Source organism: Sparus aurata, chromosome 9 (genome assembly GCF_900880675.1).
Source record: "Sparus aurata chromosome 9, fSpaAur1.1, whole genome shotgun sequence".
Taxonomy (NCBI): domain Eukaryota; kingdom Metazoa; phylum Chordata; class Actinopteri; order Spariformes; family Sparidae; genus Sparus; species Sparus aurata.
In genome coordinates this window covers 31,336,090-31,353,796 of record NC_044195.1, presented here as the reverse complement: position 1 = coordinate 31,353,796, position 17,707 = coordinate 31,336,090, and the positions used below count along the sequence as shown (strand labels likewise).

At 41.9% G+C, this 17,707-nt stretch overlaps 1 protein-coding gene across 2 annotated transcripts; it reads right to left on the bottom strand.

Moving 5' to 3' along the window:
- Positions 1-2,792: 2,792 nt before the first annotated feature.
- On the bottom strand, positions 2,793-16,088 carry wdr75 (WD repeat domain 75). Of its 2 annotated transcripts, none has more exons than XM_030427889.1 (21): positions 15,939-16,088; positions 15,020-15,149; positions 14,749-14,814; positions 14,214-14,316; positions 13,385-13,509; positions 12,910-12,980; positions 12,702-12,818; positions 12,169-12,257; positions 11,865-12,023; positions 11,316-11,375; positions 10,855-10,970; positions 10,499-10,674; positions 9,778-9,935; positions 9,270-9,453; positions 7,240-7,334; positions 7,049-7,144; positions 6,257-6,426; positions 5,922-5,981; positions 5,261-5,407; positions 4,944-5,035; positions 2,793-4,663 (listed from the first exon to the last, which is right to left on the bottom strand). In XM_030427889.1, the coding sequence occupies exons 1-21, from the start codon at positions 16,022-16,024 to the stop codon at positions 4,438-4,440; spliced, it is 2,526 nt and encodes an 841-aa protein (XP_030283749.1). In that variant the 5' UTR covers positions 16,025-16,088; the 3' UTR covers positions 2,793-4,437. The 2 variants fall into 2 exon arrangements, with proteins under 2 accessions (XP_030283749.1, XP_030283750.1); XM_030427890.1 differs by having other exon boundaries at positions 9,270-9,450.
- Positions 16,089-17,707: the final 1,619 nt, after the last annotated feature.

Genomic DNA, 17,707 nt, shown 5'->3' with positions numbered 1-17,707 from the left:
GGACACTCCTACACTCTGTAAGGACACTTCCACACTATGTTAGGAAGCTCCCACACTCTGTAAGGAAGCTCCCACACTCTGTAAGGACATTCCCACACTCTGTAAGGATGGTCCCACACTCTGTAAGGATGCTCCCACATTCTCTGCGGACTCTCCCACACTCTGTAAGGACTCTCCCACACTCTGTAAGGACACTCCCACACTCTGTAAGGACTCTCCTACACTCTGTAAGGGCACTCCCACACTCTGTAAGGACTCTCCTACACTCTGTAAGGGCACTCCCATATTCTGTAAGGGCACTCCCACATTCTGTAAGGACTCTCCCACACTCTGTAAGGACACTCCAACACTCTGCAAGGACGCTCCCACATTCTGTAAGGACGCCCCCACACAGTTTAAACCCGTGTGACTCCTCTCCAGTTAGTCAGAACTAAGGAGTCTCTTGGATAAGAGGTGAAGTCCAGTTGTCTATGATACAGCACTTGATGTACAGAGCCGTCACAGTTACAAAACTGTGAAGTTAAATGTGAATTTGATAAATCGCAATTCAACTTAAAGTTCATGAATCAGCTGTTATCTGCTCACCCTCATGTTGATGGAAAGTCAGGTGAAGTTTCGTCATCCACAAAACATTTCTGGACTAGACTACGCCTGACTTTCCACCAGCGTGAGGGTGAAAAGATAATGACTGAATTTTTTCACTTTTGGGTGAACTTCTCCGTTCACAGCTGCCTTCTCTCATATTGTACAGTATCGAGTCCAGCAGCTTTAAACAACTTCAGCAAGTCATCCACAGGCTCGTACAGATAACTGAGTCGTTTTTCACTTCACGTTACAATCAGCTCACATACGACCAATAAAATAGTGATTAATGCCTAATAAATGTTCATTGCCCTTTCACAACAGCAATTACAACATTACATTTAGCCTGAAGATGGAGGCTTTGTGTGACGACAGTGACAAACAAAACAACTTTAAACTGTCCTGCACTTAAGATGTTTTTCTTTACGACTACAGGATTAATGAGTGTTGGAGCAGAGGTTCATCACATCTGAATAAAAGACGGCTCCTCCTCATACTTGGAATAACTACAGTATATGCATGAGAGGGAAGAGGCCACCGACTGCAGTGAAAGTCCAATGTCTACAGTCTATAACTGGAACTCGAGATAAGTGAACACAGGGGAGATATCCTCCTCTGTGTGTGAGCGATCTCTGCTATCTCCTGAGGTAATGATCTTAACAGAGAGGCAGATTTACTATGAAATAAATCAGCAGTTTAGTCAGAATATCCTGTCGAGGTTTTCTTGTGATTTGTGGATGAAACTTCCAGGAACAATTTCTGTCTGTAATCTCAGAGGTGATATCAGAAATAACTTTGACTGATAGGACAGGTTATTTATTACAGATACCTGATTGAGTTCGCTTGCTAACAGAAATTAACCTTGCTTAGTTTGAGAGAGCACATTAAAGGCACAGTTCACCCAAAAATGAATCACCTCATGCTGAACTCTACATTATTTTACAGAAAAAAATATTGTGATATCAATGTGATGTCCATAGCGAATCAGTCAATGCTAAATCGATGAAGCGCTAGTTTGAGCTAAATTCTTAAAATGCACTTCCAAATTATGATGAAGCCCAGGTTCTAGGTGTTACTCTGCCTCTGATTGGCTGAATGTAACCTAAACCAATCTCACTACTCGTGTCCAAACCACCCAAAGATCCTCAAAGCCCCACTTCCACAAAACCACTTCTCCAACGTACGTCATCTTTTGCTGGAGTGTTTTTTTTCTTTTTTTTTTAAATTGACACAAAAGAGATTTAAACAGATCTTACTTGTTCTAGATATAATAGGATTGTCTGTTGCTCAATTTGTTGCCTTGCTCAAGGGTAGATGTACATGTACATATCAGAGAAAGGATGTAAAACAAACAGTGGACAGCGTGTAACCACTGTTAGCTAGTTAGCTCAGTTAGCCGTGCATCTAGTGGTCCGAACTGGAAGCTCGGAGAACCAACGCAGGAGCTTTGGAAGAGGTTGGGACACCGTTAGCTGGCTAGCATGCTAAACATCCCTGCACTTCTTCCTGACGGTTAAACTCTTGTAAAATTATTACATATCGCCGCTGTAATTTCAGACCGAGCTTGAGTCTTGTGTCATCTTTTTTTACATTTACTGGATCTGTTTTACACTCTCAGCTCGTATCAGCCAATAAACAGATAAACAGCTCAGGAGTCGATAAGGATATGTAGGGTAACCCAGTTTGACGACCAACGCTCGACGATGTCTGTCAGAGGTCACGAGGCGACCCAACGGTGGTTTCAGGCACCTGATCAAGAAAGGAACTGAAAAACGCTGAGATGAAAGTGCTTCTTATCCAACTGTGGGAACGAAACGTGACCTTCAAAGAGAGCTTACTCAGGACTTCAGCTTTTGTTCCTCAAGAATCTGCTCCGACTTTACAGCTGCGGTTACGTGACGCTTCAAGGGCACACAAGAAATCTTTATGTAGAACTTTTCCAAGAACCGAAGCAGAAAAAATGTAAAATGCGCGTGTTGCATTTCCAGTGAAATATCTGTCGATGTGCTTTTTTTTTCTTGGTGTGAGTCACAGTTCACCTGCTTATGACGTGGGAAACATCATGCACATACCGATATACAACCTCTATTCAAATTTCATCACACACACTACTGACCAGGGGTAAAAGGTGTGAGTTTGGACTCTGGAAGACGCACTGAGGTTGTGCAACAAGGTGACGGACGAGGGAAAAAAAATCAGAGGACGGCAGCTTAAAGAAAGAATTTAATAGTTTTATTACAATTTAAGTGTAGAAAAATGTGGATTTGCACACAGATGCTGCTACAGACAGTTTTCACCTCATCACAGATGATCTGATTTGTTTTTTAATCACTGATAGACAAAAAAACAAAAATGCTTTAATGTACAGTTGAAAAAATTCTCAAAATAAATGATTGCGCAAGTATTGAATCCCTTGACTGTAACATACTGAAATCATAACGGCTGCAGCCTCTTGTTTTTAACTGTGTGAAGTAAACATGTGAAAGTCGTTGGTGATTGGATGAACTATCTGTCCATCACAGGCTAACTTCAACCAATCAGATCAGATGTTTGCTGAATCAAACTCTTACTGAAGTGAAAAACATCTTTTTTCATCAAGAAAAAAACCTTCAGCGTCGTTTGTTGCTCTTATTTCAGTTCAGCATAAGTTCAGTCTCGAGTTTAACACATGGATGCAGGACAGCACATGATCACGTGGATCAGGAAAGTTAAATAAAGATCCAGGTTTTAATATCCTGTTATGTAACTACATGATGATGACAAGTGATTCCAAACCAGAGAAAAGATCAACACACACATTCACTCTCAAAATCAGGAGGAAATTCTGCACACAAAAAGGTTTTACGAAACAATGTGAGGCTGATCTTTCGTATATTGTTACAATATGTTTTCCACTTTTGATAAATACTTCATGGGGCTTATGATCCCTCCAAGTGGTAGCAACGTTTGTATTATGTACAAATACAAACCTGCTGTAAGTCAGAAGGACACAAAAGTTGTTTAGACGCTCGATATCAATCAGTACGATTCAGACCAATCATAAAAATGAACCAAAGATGGCAATAATTCCACTTTTCTGGGACAATACTAGAAAAAAACTTCACTCAGAACCTCTTTCAAACCCTCAACATACAAAAAAGGTTATTTTTCTTCTTTGTTTCTATAAATCTTTGGATTAAACTGCACACAGCGCCAGTACAGAAAAAGTGAACTGAACTGAACACAAACACATTTGTAACATCTGTGCAGCCGGGGGTTAAAATTCTGATCATTTTATCGTTTTAAACATGTGGTACTGAAAAAAGCATCTTTGACAAACAACACAGGATGTTGAGAACTTTAGCAAGTAAAACATTTCACTAATGATCGCTGTTTTTACGTCGCCACAGCTTTTACATGCACTGGGCGTACAGACGTGTCCAGAGAAGACAAAAGGGGGAAATCAACTGATTTAAAATTGCAGCATGTTGCAGATTTGGTGATAAATGCTACAGAACTGCAGCTGAACACAGAGAAATCCTGGTCCGTGACTTGGAAACAGATTTATTATTTTTACAACCACAGGAACGACTCAGAAACAATACTGTTTATATTTGAGAGTGACCTAAATTCAATCCAGCCTTCATCAGAACACTTGGAAGCCGATATGAACTCAAGGCTGCGACTGCTGCCAAGATTCCGACACTTACGCAATCAACTTTTTTCTGTTTTGTATCTGTAGAGTGACTTTTGTCAACACTCCCTCCTTCTAGAAGGAAACAAACTCTGATTAATGAGGTTGTAAAAGAAATTAACCCACTGATGAAAACTGTCTATAAGCTCTGTATCTGTGTGAGTCTTTGTACACAGTGATGATCATGAGTCCAGGAGGCCTGCGAGCCAGCTGTGGTCGAGTTTCTTCACCCTCCTCAGTTCTCTAACCTGAGCCTTGGTCATAGCGGGGGCTGCAGACTCGGCCGCCTCGCCGCCGCCCACCGCCGCCTGCTGCTCCGGTCTTGTCCGGCTGGATTCAATTTCCTCCTCTGAATCCTCTTCCTCTTTCTCGCTCTCCATTTCCTCCTCGGCATGTTTACTTTCCTCTCTGAGGCCATGAGATCCCGTGAAGAAAAAAAAGGAGTTAACGTGACTCTGCATATTTTCTGAGATAAACAACGATGTCAGAATTTTCCCATGTGCCCCGTTTTAGACAGGGTCTTAAGTCGGCGAATCACGTGAAGCCTGCAGTGTTTTGTTGACTCATGCTGATATCATCGGTCACAGATTCCCACCATTACCGTTCTAACTTTCATCTTTTATGGTCTTATTATCGAATAACAAATGTTCAGATATTCACGCTGAATTTCTTAAGCAAGACGACTGACCTGGAGTCTGTAACGGAGATCAACAGAGACTGCACAAACATGGAGCAGAGGAAAGAGGTGGAGGGCAAGACGTGGGCCGGGGTCTGCAGGAGCTGTCGGCCAAAAAACAAAAACAAAACAAGGTTTAATACTCAACAAACTAACACGTCAATCAACTAAGCTAGTCAGCAAGATTTTTCTAACTACACCACATCTTTAAACAAATATTCTCCATTTGAATTTCAGCTGCCAAAATCTTCAAGCAAACAACTACATGTCAGAAAACGTATATACACAACACATAGTGAACATAATCCACGCAGGGCGGAGCCACCGACCTCTTTGATAGCGACAGATCCCTGCGGCAGAGGCGTCCTCTCCGCAGACACGCCGCTCTGCGGGTCGTCACCTCCCTGTTGCTGTTGCCGATGTTTCCCCAGCAACAGGTAGAACGGCGTCATGGCGACGCTGTCATCGATCACCAGCTTGAAGGAGGAAGAAGAAGAGATTACAATGTCAGGAAGAGCAGGAAATGTCCCACATTAATAATGAAAGAGTGGGGAAAAGTAGGTCAACAGTTTGTACAGAGGTGGAACTTCAGCAGTGATGTTTTTAGCAAAGATGTGAGAAACAGAGGGAGGTTATTTGGAGAAGAAAACAAAAGCAACATGAATCCACAGATCCTCGTGCCAGCTGAGCTGAACTCTTCACCATCGCCCCGCGTTCATCCAAGAGGAGAAACCTGAAGCAACAACTGTGACAGGAGTCAGTCCTGCTCAGAGTTTTCATTTTTAATCGTTTGTCATGTTTAAACCGGTATTAACCTTGAATCTCCAGGTGTGTTGATGTTGGACGTTTGTGATAAACTGAAGGGAGAAGTGTTTCTTTAAGTGGTCAGAAAAAAAATTCTCCTCTCTCAGATAAATAAACGCTTTTAAAAACCCTCGAGCTGGAAAACGCATCGTCAGTAAAAGCATGTGAATACTGTGTGTGCTGTACCTGTTTGCTGGACGCCATCAGTCTCTCCTCTTCTGTCTTGGTGGTGAATGTCATGAGGTCCTGCAGAGAGTCAACATCAGCATCAGCACAATGAGTCCTTTCAATGAAGTATATTGTAACTAAAATGACATGATAATATCTGTGAAATTCAGACAGCGAGTACACATAAAACAGAACATCAACATTTAGCTTGTTTATGTTTAGTTGGACTGGATTCACACGTTTACTGCTCGCTGTTTGTTTTATCATTTCTTTGTTTTACTCAAGTAAACGTCTGGAAACTTGAGCACAGCCGACTTCTTCTCTTTAACTGCACTCCTGTTTGTGTTGTTTACCATGTACTGAGTGAGGAAGTACAGCTGGGAGCGGTTCAGCCACTGGCTGCTCTCCTCGCAGCTCTCCAGCATCTCCTCCCTCGGGGCGAAGACAGCGCGAGTCACCATCCCCGAGCACACGGCCTTCTGGGAAAACAGCGGCCGAGGCTCGCTGGGTTTAAACACAAACACTAAAAACAGAAGGGAGAAAAAAACAGTTAAGATCATTATACTGGGAAAGAAAAATTATACTGGGAACTCAACAATGCTCAGGCTTGTTTGTGTTTCTTTAAAACAATCACAATCGCCTTGAGTGGCGTCACACACAGGATACAGTGACGGTGCTCCTGCAAAATGGTATCAGGGGAACTTATTTTGCACTCAGGGAACCAAGTCGTGGAATCAAAATAATTAAATCCCCGCTGTTATCTTGTTTTAGTAGTTGTGCTGTGGCCAGTTTTAGCGTGTAGGTTGCTAGTTCCGACAGTGTTGTTGTTGTTTCATGTAGCAACAGGGATTCTGGAAACAGTAACACAGAGATAACAGAGGGGAGGAGGACACGTGCACCCGACGCCAGCCTCATCCCAACAGCTGACATCCATTCAGGTGAATTCAGGTATTCGGGGAATGCTGCCTTCAATTGTACTCGACGATAATACGTCAGAGAGAGGAACTGCGAACGTGACCGAATGTAAAACTGACCAATGATGATGGTCAATCGTCAAACTACATCTTTAGCTCCTCTTGTGATTGAGATAGTGGCAGAAATTGCATACTGTGCTTTAAACCCAGTAAAAAAAGTGTAAATCTTACAGTCGGTGCATCCGGCCTGACAGCAGAAGGCAGCCATGTTCTCAGAGAGCGGGTCGGCCAGCAGCAGGCTGACGTCCATCGAGGTGCTCCACTCCACTGAGGGGGAACAGGAACGCATCATTAATGAGCGCGAACTGAACCATAACGCAACAAATGTGATTTTATTGTGTTTGTTTCTGATGCAATCTTACAGGAGCAGGTGAGGAGGTTCCAGCAGCAGAGCAGGTTGCTGTCGGTGGTTCCCAGCAGATACTTGGAGCAGCTTAGTCGCCCAAAACAAAGATTCCTGGTGGAGGAAACGAAAAAAAAAAGTCTCTTTTGTTTTCTTGTGACTATAAAGAATCTCAAGTGCAACCCGCCCCCCCCCCCCTTCCCCTTCACACTGCACATATTTCACAGGATTAGCTTTTGAGTTTTCCGCTTTGGGGGCTTCAAATGGGAACACGCAAGTAAAAGAGTCTGAACACCCACGAAGAACCAAAGACCCGGAATAACTGCGTCTGGAAGATGGATCCATTTCACAACTTCAAAATGCTGCCTTCTACGTATTAACCATGTTGTTTAAAACGGGACATTCTCACACTAAAAGGTGAATTTCGTCTGTTCTATAAGTCTGTAGTTTGGTGAGGTTGGAGGTGAAACAGTCGACCCAGTTCTACACATCCATAGGTGGTGGTTATGAAAGGAGCACCGGGGCAGCTGTCACAACATCTGACCATCAACGTCTTCAACTTTGAAGCCTTATTAAGCACAAACTCCCCTTCAGCTCCTCATTACTCAGGAAAAGTCTCCTCGTGATGATTTGTTTTGCTTAAAGAAGTTTCTGGACGGTAAAAATGTTTTTCTCTGCTTCTTCATTTTTCAGATAAATCTGCAGGTCAGCTCTCGATGTTTTTTTTCTTTTTAAATATACTGAATGCTGACTCAGAGTTCTGGTCTCGCTTGAAGAAAAGTGGTACAGAAACCAGCAGCAGAAGTTTCGTGTCCTCGTTGACCGGAAGGGCCCCCTTCTTCAGCGGAGGGGACAACATTTCTGAGACGCGAGCAACGTTGCGAAACTGCAGGCGGCTGACAGGCAGCACTTCTGCTGAGAGAAACGAGCCTGGACCTCCGCCAGTGTGACGACGAGGTTATTTAACTGTCCTCGACAGCGAACAGAGAAACAGCCAGACTATAAAACAACTGGTTGCTTAGTGAGTCTGTGTGTGTGTGTGTGTGTGCTGTTCTTTAAGTAACTGTCCTGTCACTTGTATGTTTGTCTGAATGAAAGCTCAGTCTGTTCTTACAGCAGACAGCAGGAAATAACCATTTATCAGAACAGCAGCAACAACTGATATTAACTGGAAGCACCTGCAGTACAGACACTCGGTTCTTTATTTAGCAAATGTTCTTGCAACGTCTTTCTCAGGGCTGGTGAAGGTTTCCTTTTCTAATTTACAGAATAAGAGCCTGCGTCCACATTAAGTGCCAGAGACTTTTTTCAATTCTTCCCAATGAGGAGAGAATCTGCAGCCGCCAAGAAAAAGGGCGTCTTCGAGTTAAAAGTCTCTCAACTTTTCTGAATGGCGCCGTATTTTTGTCTCCTATGGATCACGTGACGCAGCCACATTCCCCTCGGATAGTAAAGCACATAGATGCAGCATTGTCACACAGCGGGTGGTTGTCGTGTTATTGTTGTAGTAGAGACAAGATGCACATGAAGCTTTTTTTCCTCGCAGTGCTTCTTTTCTGTCTGAAATAAAGGCTATGTGGACACGGCCCTTAAAGTTGCACCATCCAGCTTCCTTACGCCTCGGTCAGTCTGCTACCTGCCTTTAAGACACTAAATAATATCTATAATTTCTATCAAACATCTCATTTTCACCACCTGACTTGTGCTGTCACGGACTGCTGCGATGACGAGGCAAATTTGTCTTTATTTATCACTTTACTTTTTTCCCCATCTCTTATTTCCTCTTTTTGTCCACAGTTCCTAAATCAGATGTTGCAGCAATCACAAGGTTGTAAGACGGTTGTAAGAGGACACGACACGAAGAGCATCATGGTTTCGTTCACCAGCTCTGCCTGGATACCATCCGGTTTACAGCTTCTGTCCAGTCTCCTGACAACATGATTATATTAAAGGCAACAAGAAACATGATAGAAACTTGGTCTTAACCAGCCATCAGATTAAACACAATCAGTAATGAGCCCGAGTGAATGTGCGTGCAGGCGCTCTGACCTGATGGCTTTTGGTGGCTGCGACAGAGTCGTCAGGAGCTCCCAGGAGGCCGGACTCCACACGGTCACCACCTCCTGAAAGCTGACGGCCAGCAGGGAACCGTCGGCTGAGAAGCTGCAGCACTCGGGCACCAGGCCGTGATAGGCTCCCACGAAATCACACGACCAGGAAGGACCTTCGTCTGCTGGCAGGAGAGAGGGAGACAGACACAGAGAGTTGGATTAGGGAGAAACTTCGCCAGACGTCCAACCTGCTGTGTTGTGAAGCCAAAACGGTGGAGGCTGGCACGGACAGACTGACTGATTCAAAGTGACGTCTCCACGGATAAAAATGTGCAAATTTAACAAAGCAGTCTAGGTAACTTGGTTAGCTACAGAACTGACAGTTCTCACAGGATGAATTTTAACTGCTCACCGGTCAGAAAAGTTAGAAGAGAGCAGTAAATATAACCACACTTGGACACAACTCAGCCAAACTCTGTGTTTCGCTTGAATGACAGGCTGCTTACCGTCTGTCTGGGATTGTGCAGCCAGCTGCCAGGCTTTGAAGTGCCCGTCCTTGCTGGTGGAGACCAGCATGGTGGTCTGGCTGTCGGTGGCGTGGCTGAAGCACATGCCTGTAATCTGAGCCTCGTGGGGGGCCGAGATGGTCGTGTTCAGCACAAAACTGCAGGTGATACAGTAAGAAGGTTAGAGGGTTGTGACTGGAGACAAGTTTTAAAATCCCGAAAACACTTTCAGAAGAGTCCGCTACTGAATGTATCTGTGTCAGTGACCCTGTTCAGACCTGGTATTAAGTCCTTCAGTTCAGGCGAACATCACCATTCCAAAGACAGTGATATTTTTTACTTAAAAAAAGATCTTCTTGTATAACATTTGCCAAATTTACAAGAAAGCCCAAACAGTTAAGAATTTTTCCGAGACAGCTTTTCAATAAGTTCGAAAAGTTTCTCCAAACTCAACAACTTCCAAAATCGAGTGATTTTCAAAGGGAGTCTGGTGTATATTGCCGTTACTAGTCGGAGTTTAGATCAGCTGAAACAGAGTGCTTCTTCTCCTTCTTCTGGATGTGGTCTGAGTGATTGAATCTCATCTGGATCGGTTCCACTCACACCTGTACTTGTACTAACGGTCCACTTGTGATCGGATCTCTCAGGACAGATGTTGATACCAGGTCTGAACAGAACCACTGACGGGCTGAAACATCACGTATAATTCAGACGTCTGTACCTCTGTGTCTGTTCGTCAAACGCCCAGAGCTTCAAGTTGAGCTCCAGCTCAGCACCTTTCTGTTTTCTTTCCTCGACTGTTGCCAGCCAGTTTCCAGAAGCATCAAAAGCCGCCTTGACCACCTCAAACTGCTGCAGGCCCGACTCGTGAATATACTCCTGCTGCACGATGTCCAGCTGTGGGAGAGATGATGACAGCAGTGTTTATGGGAGGCTTGTGGATCAGAGTGGGAGTGTTTGGACCTTCTGTCTTTAGCTGGTAATTATACTAAGTACCCACACTTTTGTTGTTCCAGGTGCTGAAATAGCACAGCACGCCAATAAAAACCTACAAAAATGATCCACAGGGTTGCTTACGTTGTAAAGAAGTTTGTCTCTCTGGAGCGAGTAAAACTGCAGGTGACCCGGTTTCCCGTTCAGAACCAGAGATTTGCTGCGTGGGTCGATCATCAAGTCTGTCCCGACACTTTCTCCTGCACGAGGACGGAACAATAGAGTTAAAAACAATGGTTTGCTTTCAATTACAGACCTCAAATGAAGTTAAGAAGAACTCCTCAAAAAACTCTCAAAGCAGAAGAAATATAAACTAGAGAAACCTCAAGATAAAAATGTTTAAAGTAAGATGTTTGTTATTTTCTTTTTCACGATCAGTCTCAAGAACTTGACTGAACCTGCTGGTTCTTCTATCATGGAGTTCCTGTGAAGCACAACTGCTTTCCAAGAACTCATTTAAAATGATTATATCTTCATTATCTGTGAGTTGTACAGCATGTTTATGATCAGTCTTCATGCTGCTGGCGCCTCCGGTCTGTACCCACCTTTGACCAGGCCCTGAATGACAGCCGACACTTTAACACAACTCTGGATGATCGTGATCTCTGAAAGAAAGAGACAGAAATCAGTTACAGCAGCCGTCGTTTCAACAGAAAGTCCAGGACATGTGAGCTCTTAATGATAACAATAAATAATGTGCTATTGCATGTAAATGTTCTGAAACAACATGACAACCACAGAACAGCTGCAACTAACACTCATTGCAGATGATTCTCTCGAGTAATCAATAAGTTGTTTGGTTTATAAAACATAAAAAAAATTGTGAAAAATGTTGATCAGTGTTTCCCAAAAACCAAGATGACATCCTCAAATATCTTGTTCTGTCCACAACCCAAATATATTAAGTTTACTGTCATAAATGAGGAAAGAATGAAGGTGAAATCAGATAAATGTGATGCTTTGTTCCTTAAAAAATACTCAAAACGATGATTCAATTATCAAAATAGAGGGCAATTAATCACGAGTGGCCACTAGATGCCCACTCGTGCTATAATAACACATCTTGTTGTATTATACTGGCGTCAGTTCCTTACTGTTGTCACTGTGTGAGGTGCAGTACAGCGCTCCATCGGGTGAGACAGCGATGTGCGTGATGGCGGCTCCCAGACGAGGCAGGAAGTCCCGCTGGTTCTCTTGGTTGTATCTCCACTGGACGAGCACCGACTCGATGCCTCCACTCAGCAGGTTGGTGCCTGGTGACACAGAGCAGATGTATATTAAGAGCAATGTCCTATTTCGTAAAGTAATTTTGAGCCAGAATTACCAAATTATATTAGACTGTCCCTTTAAAAACAGCTGCAGTGGACTGAAGAAAGGCCGTATTATAAAAGTTTCTACCTTCTGGGGTGAAGCTCAGAGAGCTGACGGCGCTGTGGTGCCAGTGCAGGGTGGAGTATGTGTACTCCTTCTTGTGGTTGAAGTTTCTCCTGAGAGGATGAATATTAAACACAAGAAAAATAAAGTTTCTCCATTTCGACATTCAGACACACACTGACTTATAAAAACACGAATGGGAAATATAAGCAGCTACATGGAACTTTCATGTTTTTGTTGATTATGGCGGCTCCTGCGGACAATAAAGGAACGAGCACTGAAGCCTTCTGTCACTAAGATCTCAAACACAGCTTTAATACAATATTTACTCTTTAAAAACACCAAACAGAAATTGTTTCATGATGAGTTAAAAACTCACAGGTGACTCTAGAATAGGAGAGGTTAAAGAAAAGGTAAATAACAGAGTTTTTCCCATGAGAGAGTCGAGTTCACTGGTACATAATCAGGAAAACTCAGGAGACTAAACTCCTGTTCCAAATGACCAAACACTGGGTGAGAGAGTGAGGCTTCAAGGTCGAGTTGTTTTCTTCACTCACCACAAGCGAATCTTTCCATCTTCGTGTCCCGTGGCGATGCAGTCGTCGTTTGGATGACAGGCAACACATGTGAACGTGTTCTTGCCTCCCTTCTTGTTGTCTTCCTTCAGGGAAAACCTATAAACAGCCCACACGATGTGGTGTTACTCATGACATCAGGGATGATCTTTAATTAATTCTAACTGAACGATCTCACACTGTAGCTCACCTGTATGCCTTCTGCTTCTTGAAGAAATATACCTCCAGCTGCAAACCATTAGCTGAAGCGATATATTCACCCTGTGAGGAAGATTACGCTTGTTTATTAACGTACGTGCAGGAAAGCTGACGAGGTGTGTGTGTATGTAAAAGGTGCTCTTTAATAAATGCTGCTGTCAATCAGACGTAGGATTTGTCATCTAGCATCGAACAAGTAGCTTTACTTGGAACAAAGTTATCTATTGAAATGTTCTTTAACAGGGAAAAATCACTCATCATCTTAAAGTTCACTTGATAGAGAATCTTTTCATGCTTCCACAAGAGTTTACTGGTCTGAAGTGAATCTACAGCGAGCTCTCATGTCCCAAAAAAAAGGTTTTTGTACCCTCGGACACATCAGCAAACTAACCAAGTGAGTGTAATCAATCATGGGAATGTAACTTCTCCAGATGTTGTGTTGGTGACAGTGGTGACAGTGAACGTACCCCTCTGCCGAACACGGTGGCGGCGGGGTTGGAGCTGATGCCGGTGAGCACAGCAGAGAGTTCTCGGGCCTCCACCAGCTGATCTCCACTCTGAGGCAGATGTACCGCGACCAGCTGGAACAACTCTGCACACACACACACACACACACACACACACACACACACACACACACACACACACACACACACACACACACAATTAAACATGAGCCTATTACACATTCTTACCCAGTGACCTCTCACCCAGTTTCTACTTCACACACATTGAAAGACTCCAAGACAACGATTTAATTAGCGACTCCTCGTGGAGGATTCTGAGAAAAGGAGGCTGTAATAAATCTAGTATTTGTACTTTACTTGAGTGTCTCCATGTTTTGATGCTTTATACTTCCACTCCACTGCATTTCAGATGCAAATGTTGTACTTCTTTACTCCACTACATTTATTTGATAGCTTTAGTTACTTTGGAGGTTGCAAGGTGCATCAGAGTCAAAGCAGCGCAATTTAAAATGCATTTATTTTATCAGCAATCCGATGAATAATTGCATCCTGTGATTAGTTAACCAGTAGAGTATATACAAGCACGTATGTATACAGTGTATACTAATAAATATATGCACAGTTTAATTTTGGTTTTACATGTACTGTAAATACCAGATACGGACAAAAATGTTGGATCAGGTATCAGCGAGTACATCGACCAGATTTGTTACTGCACAAGGAGCTAAGATCTTTAGACGGAAAGCAACTCGTGTAACTCCATAAGACAAAATCCATTCAGGTTTAACAGAATACAAATGTTGAAGAAGACATAAAAAAGGTTTCAAACCTCCAGATCTTTTGTCACCCTGCATGGGAGTAACGACGAAGATGACTCCTTCATGGTGTGGAGATGCATGGATGGAGAAAATTGGGTATCCGATGACATACGTCTGCAAGAGATCACACAGCAGTCAGACATCACAAACTGATCCTGACCCTTCAGCCTTCACTGCATAATAACCTTCTGTATATCAAGTAGCTTCTGGCAACACATCACATGTGATGACTGTGTTAAAAAGTCTAATCAGAGTTTGTTTTACTGCATATTTTAGATTTTTAACCCACAATGAAACGGGCGAGTGACCAAGATTATGTTTGAAAATGTATTTTTTTTTATCCTTCATTATCTGGTCACATGCTGCCAGTTAGATGTAGTGGAGCAGAGGCACAGTTGCAGATATTATCCACTTCCAAAGTAATTGGTTGATTATAAAGAATGACAACATTGTAACAGAGAGAAAATAGAAAGTGTGGTGGGCAGACTGGGATGAAACACTGACTGATAAGACGGGACAAACAACAATAGAAGGAAGAAGCCGTACTTTAATTAAGATGCCGTCTGTGAAGTCCCACAGTCTGACAGTGCCATCTGCTGAGCAAGAGAAGGCCTGCAACAAAACAGGGATCCATCATCACATTAAACTCATTATAGACAGAAACATCTTATTCCACTGAAGTAGCGATAAAAACATCTTAGGAGGCACAACACAGCAGTAAGAAGCAGCCGTCTTTAAGGTTAATATTGCTTTTGTCTCACTGAGTTTTAGCTGAACTCTTTACATCCCTGTTAACGGTGTGGTGGTATGAACGTACCTGCAGGTGGTTGGAGGGTTTGATCAGCACACCTGTCACCAGGTCGGTGTGTCCCCGCAGGTCGTGGATACATTCCTCTGTGGAGGTGCTGAACACCTTCACACTCTCTCCGGAGGCGCACAGGAGGAACCTGAAGACACAAAATGACAACATTTACACAAGTACTGACAGATAACTGATTAAAAGATGGTGCTGAAGTAAGTTTTTTAATTTAGTTAAGGGAATCATAACTTACTGTTGTGAACGTGTGTTAATCACTTCTTATAAAACACCTTTTGTTGCATTTTCACAAGAACTTGCAGATTATTTCACATCTTGCCCACATTGGATGAGGTCTCTCTCAAATACAACTTTACTTAGACTTGTCAAAATTAGAATTAAGACATATGAAACCTTTATTCTATTGCGAAAATACAAAAAAATTAAGTAGAATTTCAAAACTTCTCATATCAAGACCACATCGAACTGATCCATATCAAAAACCACAATACTTATCATTGTCAAATCTGCATTTATATTCTATAAAGCACAATTTAAGACATTAGAAACTTTAATTCTATTTGTGAAAATGCAAAAAAAGGAGGATCCACTACTTTTTTTCACATGTAGACCACATTGGACCAGGTCCCTATCAAAAACCACCTCATTTAGCATTCTCAAACCTGGATGAGATTATCCCAGAGAGGCCAGGCGGTATGTGGGACATTAAATTGTCGTTATAAAGTGTGAGACAAACTTTAGATACCTCTTTTCTGAACAGTAACAGAAATATCAACAACTATGTTAGCTGGCAGCTTGTGATGCTAATGCTAACGGCTAGCACCGGCAGAAGCTCTCCGGCCAATAAAAACCTGCAGAAAATGCGAGAATCTCTTCCCGCCGAAAAACAAACATTATCGAGATGAAAACAGACTCTCACCTGGAGTCGTTGGTGATGACAGGCTTCCTGAAGTTTATTTTACTGCCACCTCGGTGAACCACGCGGATATCCCCGTGTTCAACCATGTTTTCACTGGAGTCAACTTTGACCTCTGACCCGCCGCAGCTTCTTCTTCGTTGTGTTCATTAGAGGTAGTTTACAGGATCCTTACTGCCACCTGCTGGACTGGAGGGGAAGAACCAGAATCTGCTTTTTAGAGGTTATTGGTGCCTTTTACTGGTAAAAACAGTCCATCCAGTCTTTTTTTAGTTTATGAATATCCTCAAACAGACTTAATTCATTCATGAAGGACATTTTAAAGCTTTCAGTGTCTGGTTTAAAAGCTAAAATACAAATAAAAGGCCAATACAAAGAGCAGCATGCAGTTTTCCACTTGCCAGAAAGTGACTGCAGCTCTAAATTCTTTACTTTAAGATTAAGAAATAGGACTTTTTGGACTGGAAGTTTAATTAAAATTTCAATCTGCAAAAGGAACTAGCTATTAAATCTGTTAGATAAATGAAAAGGAGTAAAAAGTACAATATTTACCTCTGATATAAAGTGGAGTACTAATATTACACCTGAGTTAAATAAGCTACAATTAACATGAATTTGTGTGTACAGTATTTGTGTAAATACACTACATTCCACCACCGACAGTGTTAGATATAATCCTAGATTATAAATTAATCTAAAGAAGCAAATTTAGCGAAACTTTTACCTAATTTGAAATGGAGTGAATGGCGCCATATTTATTCAACTCACTGTGACCAAAATGATTTGTTCTTGGTGATACTTGTTCATGACATCATCAAATTGCTGCAGTTTCCTGTCATCAAGAATTATGTGGTCTTATGTGAACTTTCATTTTCTGGTCACATTGAGTGTGAAGTACACTTTTACTCCTGTGCTCCTACTGAGAGAAACAAAACAAAACAAAACAAATGAACAGCGACTACGTGTCTCATAAAATCGACAGTTTTTACCTCTCTTTACTTATAAAATCTTTATCTCATATTCAACAAAAACAAAAATATCTTATCATTTCAAGACCGCCTTGCTAATATTAAGTCATGATTCAGAATGTTTTCATTCATCAATTTTTTATTGTAATTTCATCTGATAATTAACTAATTTTCAATTCAGATAATATTCTTTAATTCCCTGACAAAATGAAAGTGAAACAAATTCCTACATAACAATTAATTCCTCCAGACCTAAAGCAGTTTGGTTTACATGTCTGATCCCTAATGATTTTATTTCAGGACTGTTTAATTAAAAGTGTTATCATGTCGAGGTCACATCTTAATCTGTATCCTTAATTTAAATCCTTTAATGATTAGGTTACATGTCTTCAATTGGCTTAAAATATAATAAAAAATCAATCAAGTTAGCTGAACTCCAGAATCTTAACAGCAGAACCTTGAGGGAACATTACCTAAAGTTTCTGTCAAGGCTTTTCAACATTTACCAACATTAATTGACAACTTTCAAGGAAATTTCCCTAAATGTTCTTTTAAGGTTTGACAAAAACAATCCTCACAGAACATTCAGGGAATGTTCCCTGAAAGTCATCTAACTCTTGAGGGAACAATTTCTAAAAGCTTTTTCAAAACAATTTGAAAATATTCTTTAAAGGTGGCTAAAAGATTAACCCTCAGGGAACCTTGGAGGAATTGTTCCCTGAAGGTTTTCTCAGGGCTTTTTTTGTGGACCCTTAAAACCTTTTAGGGAACGTTTCCTGAAGGTTCCCTTCGTGTTAGGGTTTA

Bases quoted from the DNA above. Each gene is read 5' to 3' on its own strand.
- wdr75 (XM_030427889.1), bottom strand. From the start codon at position 16,024: ATGGTTGAACACGGGGATATCCGCGTGGTTCACCGAGGTGGCAGTAAA. The intron at 15,150-15,938 runs GTGAGAGTCTGT...TTGTGTCTTCAG, and splicing joins GTCATCACCAACGACTCCAG to GTTCCTCCTGTGCGCCTCCG. The intron at 10,675-10,854 runs GTAAGCAACCCT...TCTCTCCCACAG, and splicing joins GAGACAAACTTCTTTACAAC to CTGGACATCGTGCAGCAGGA.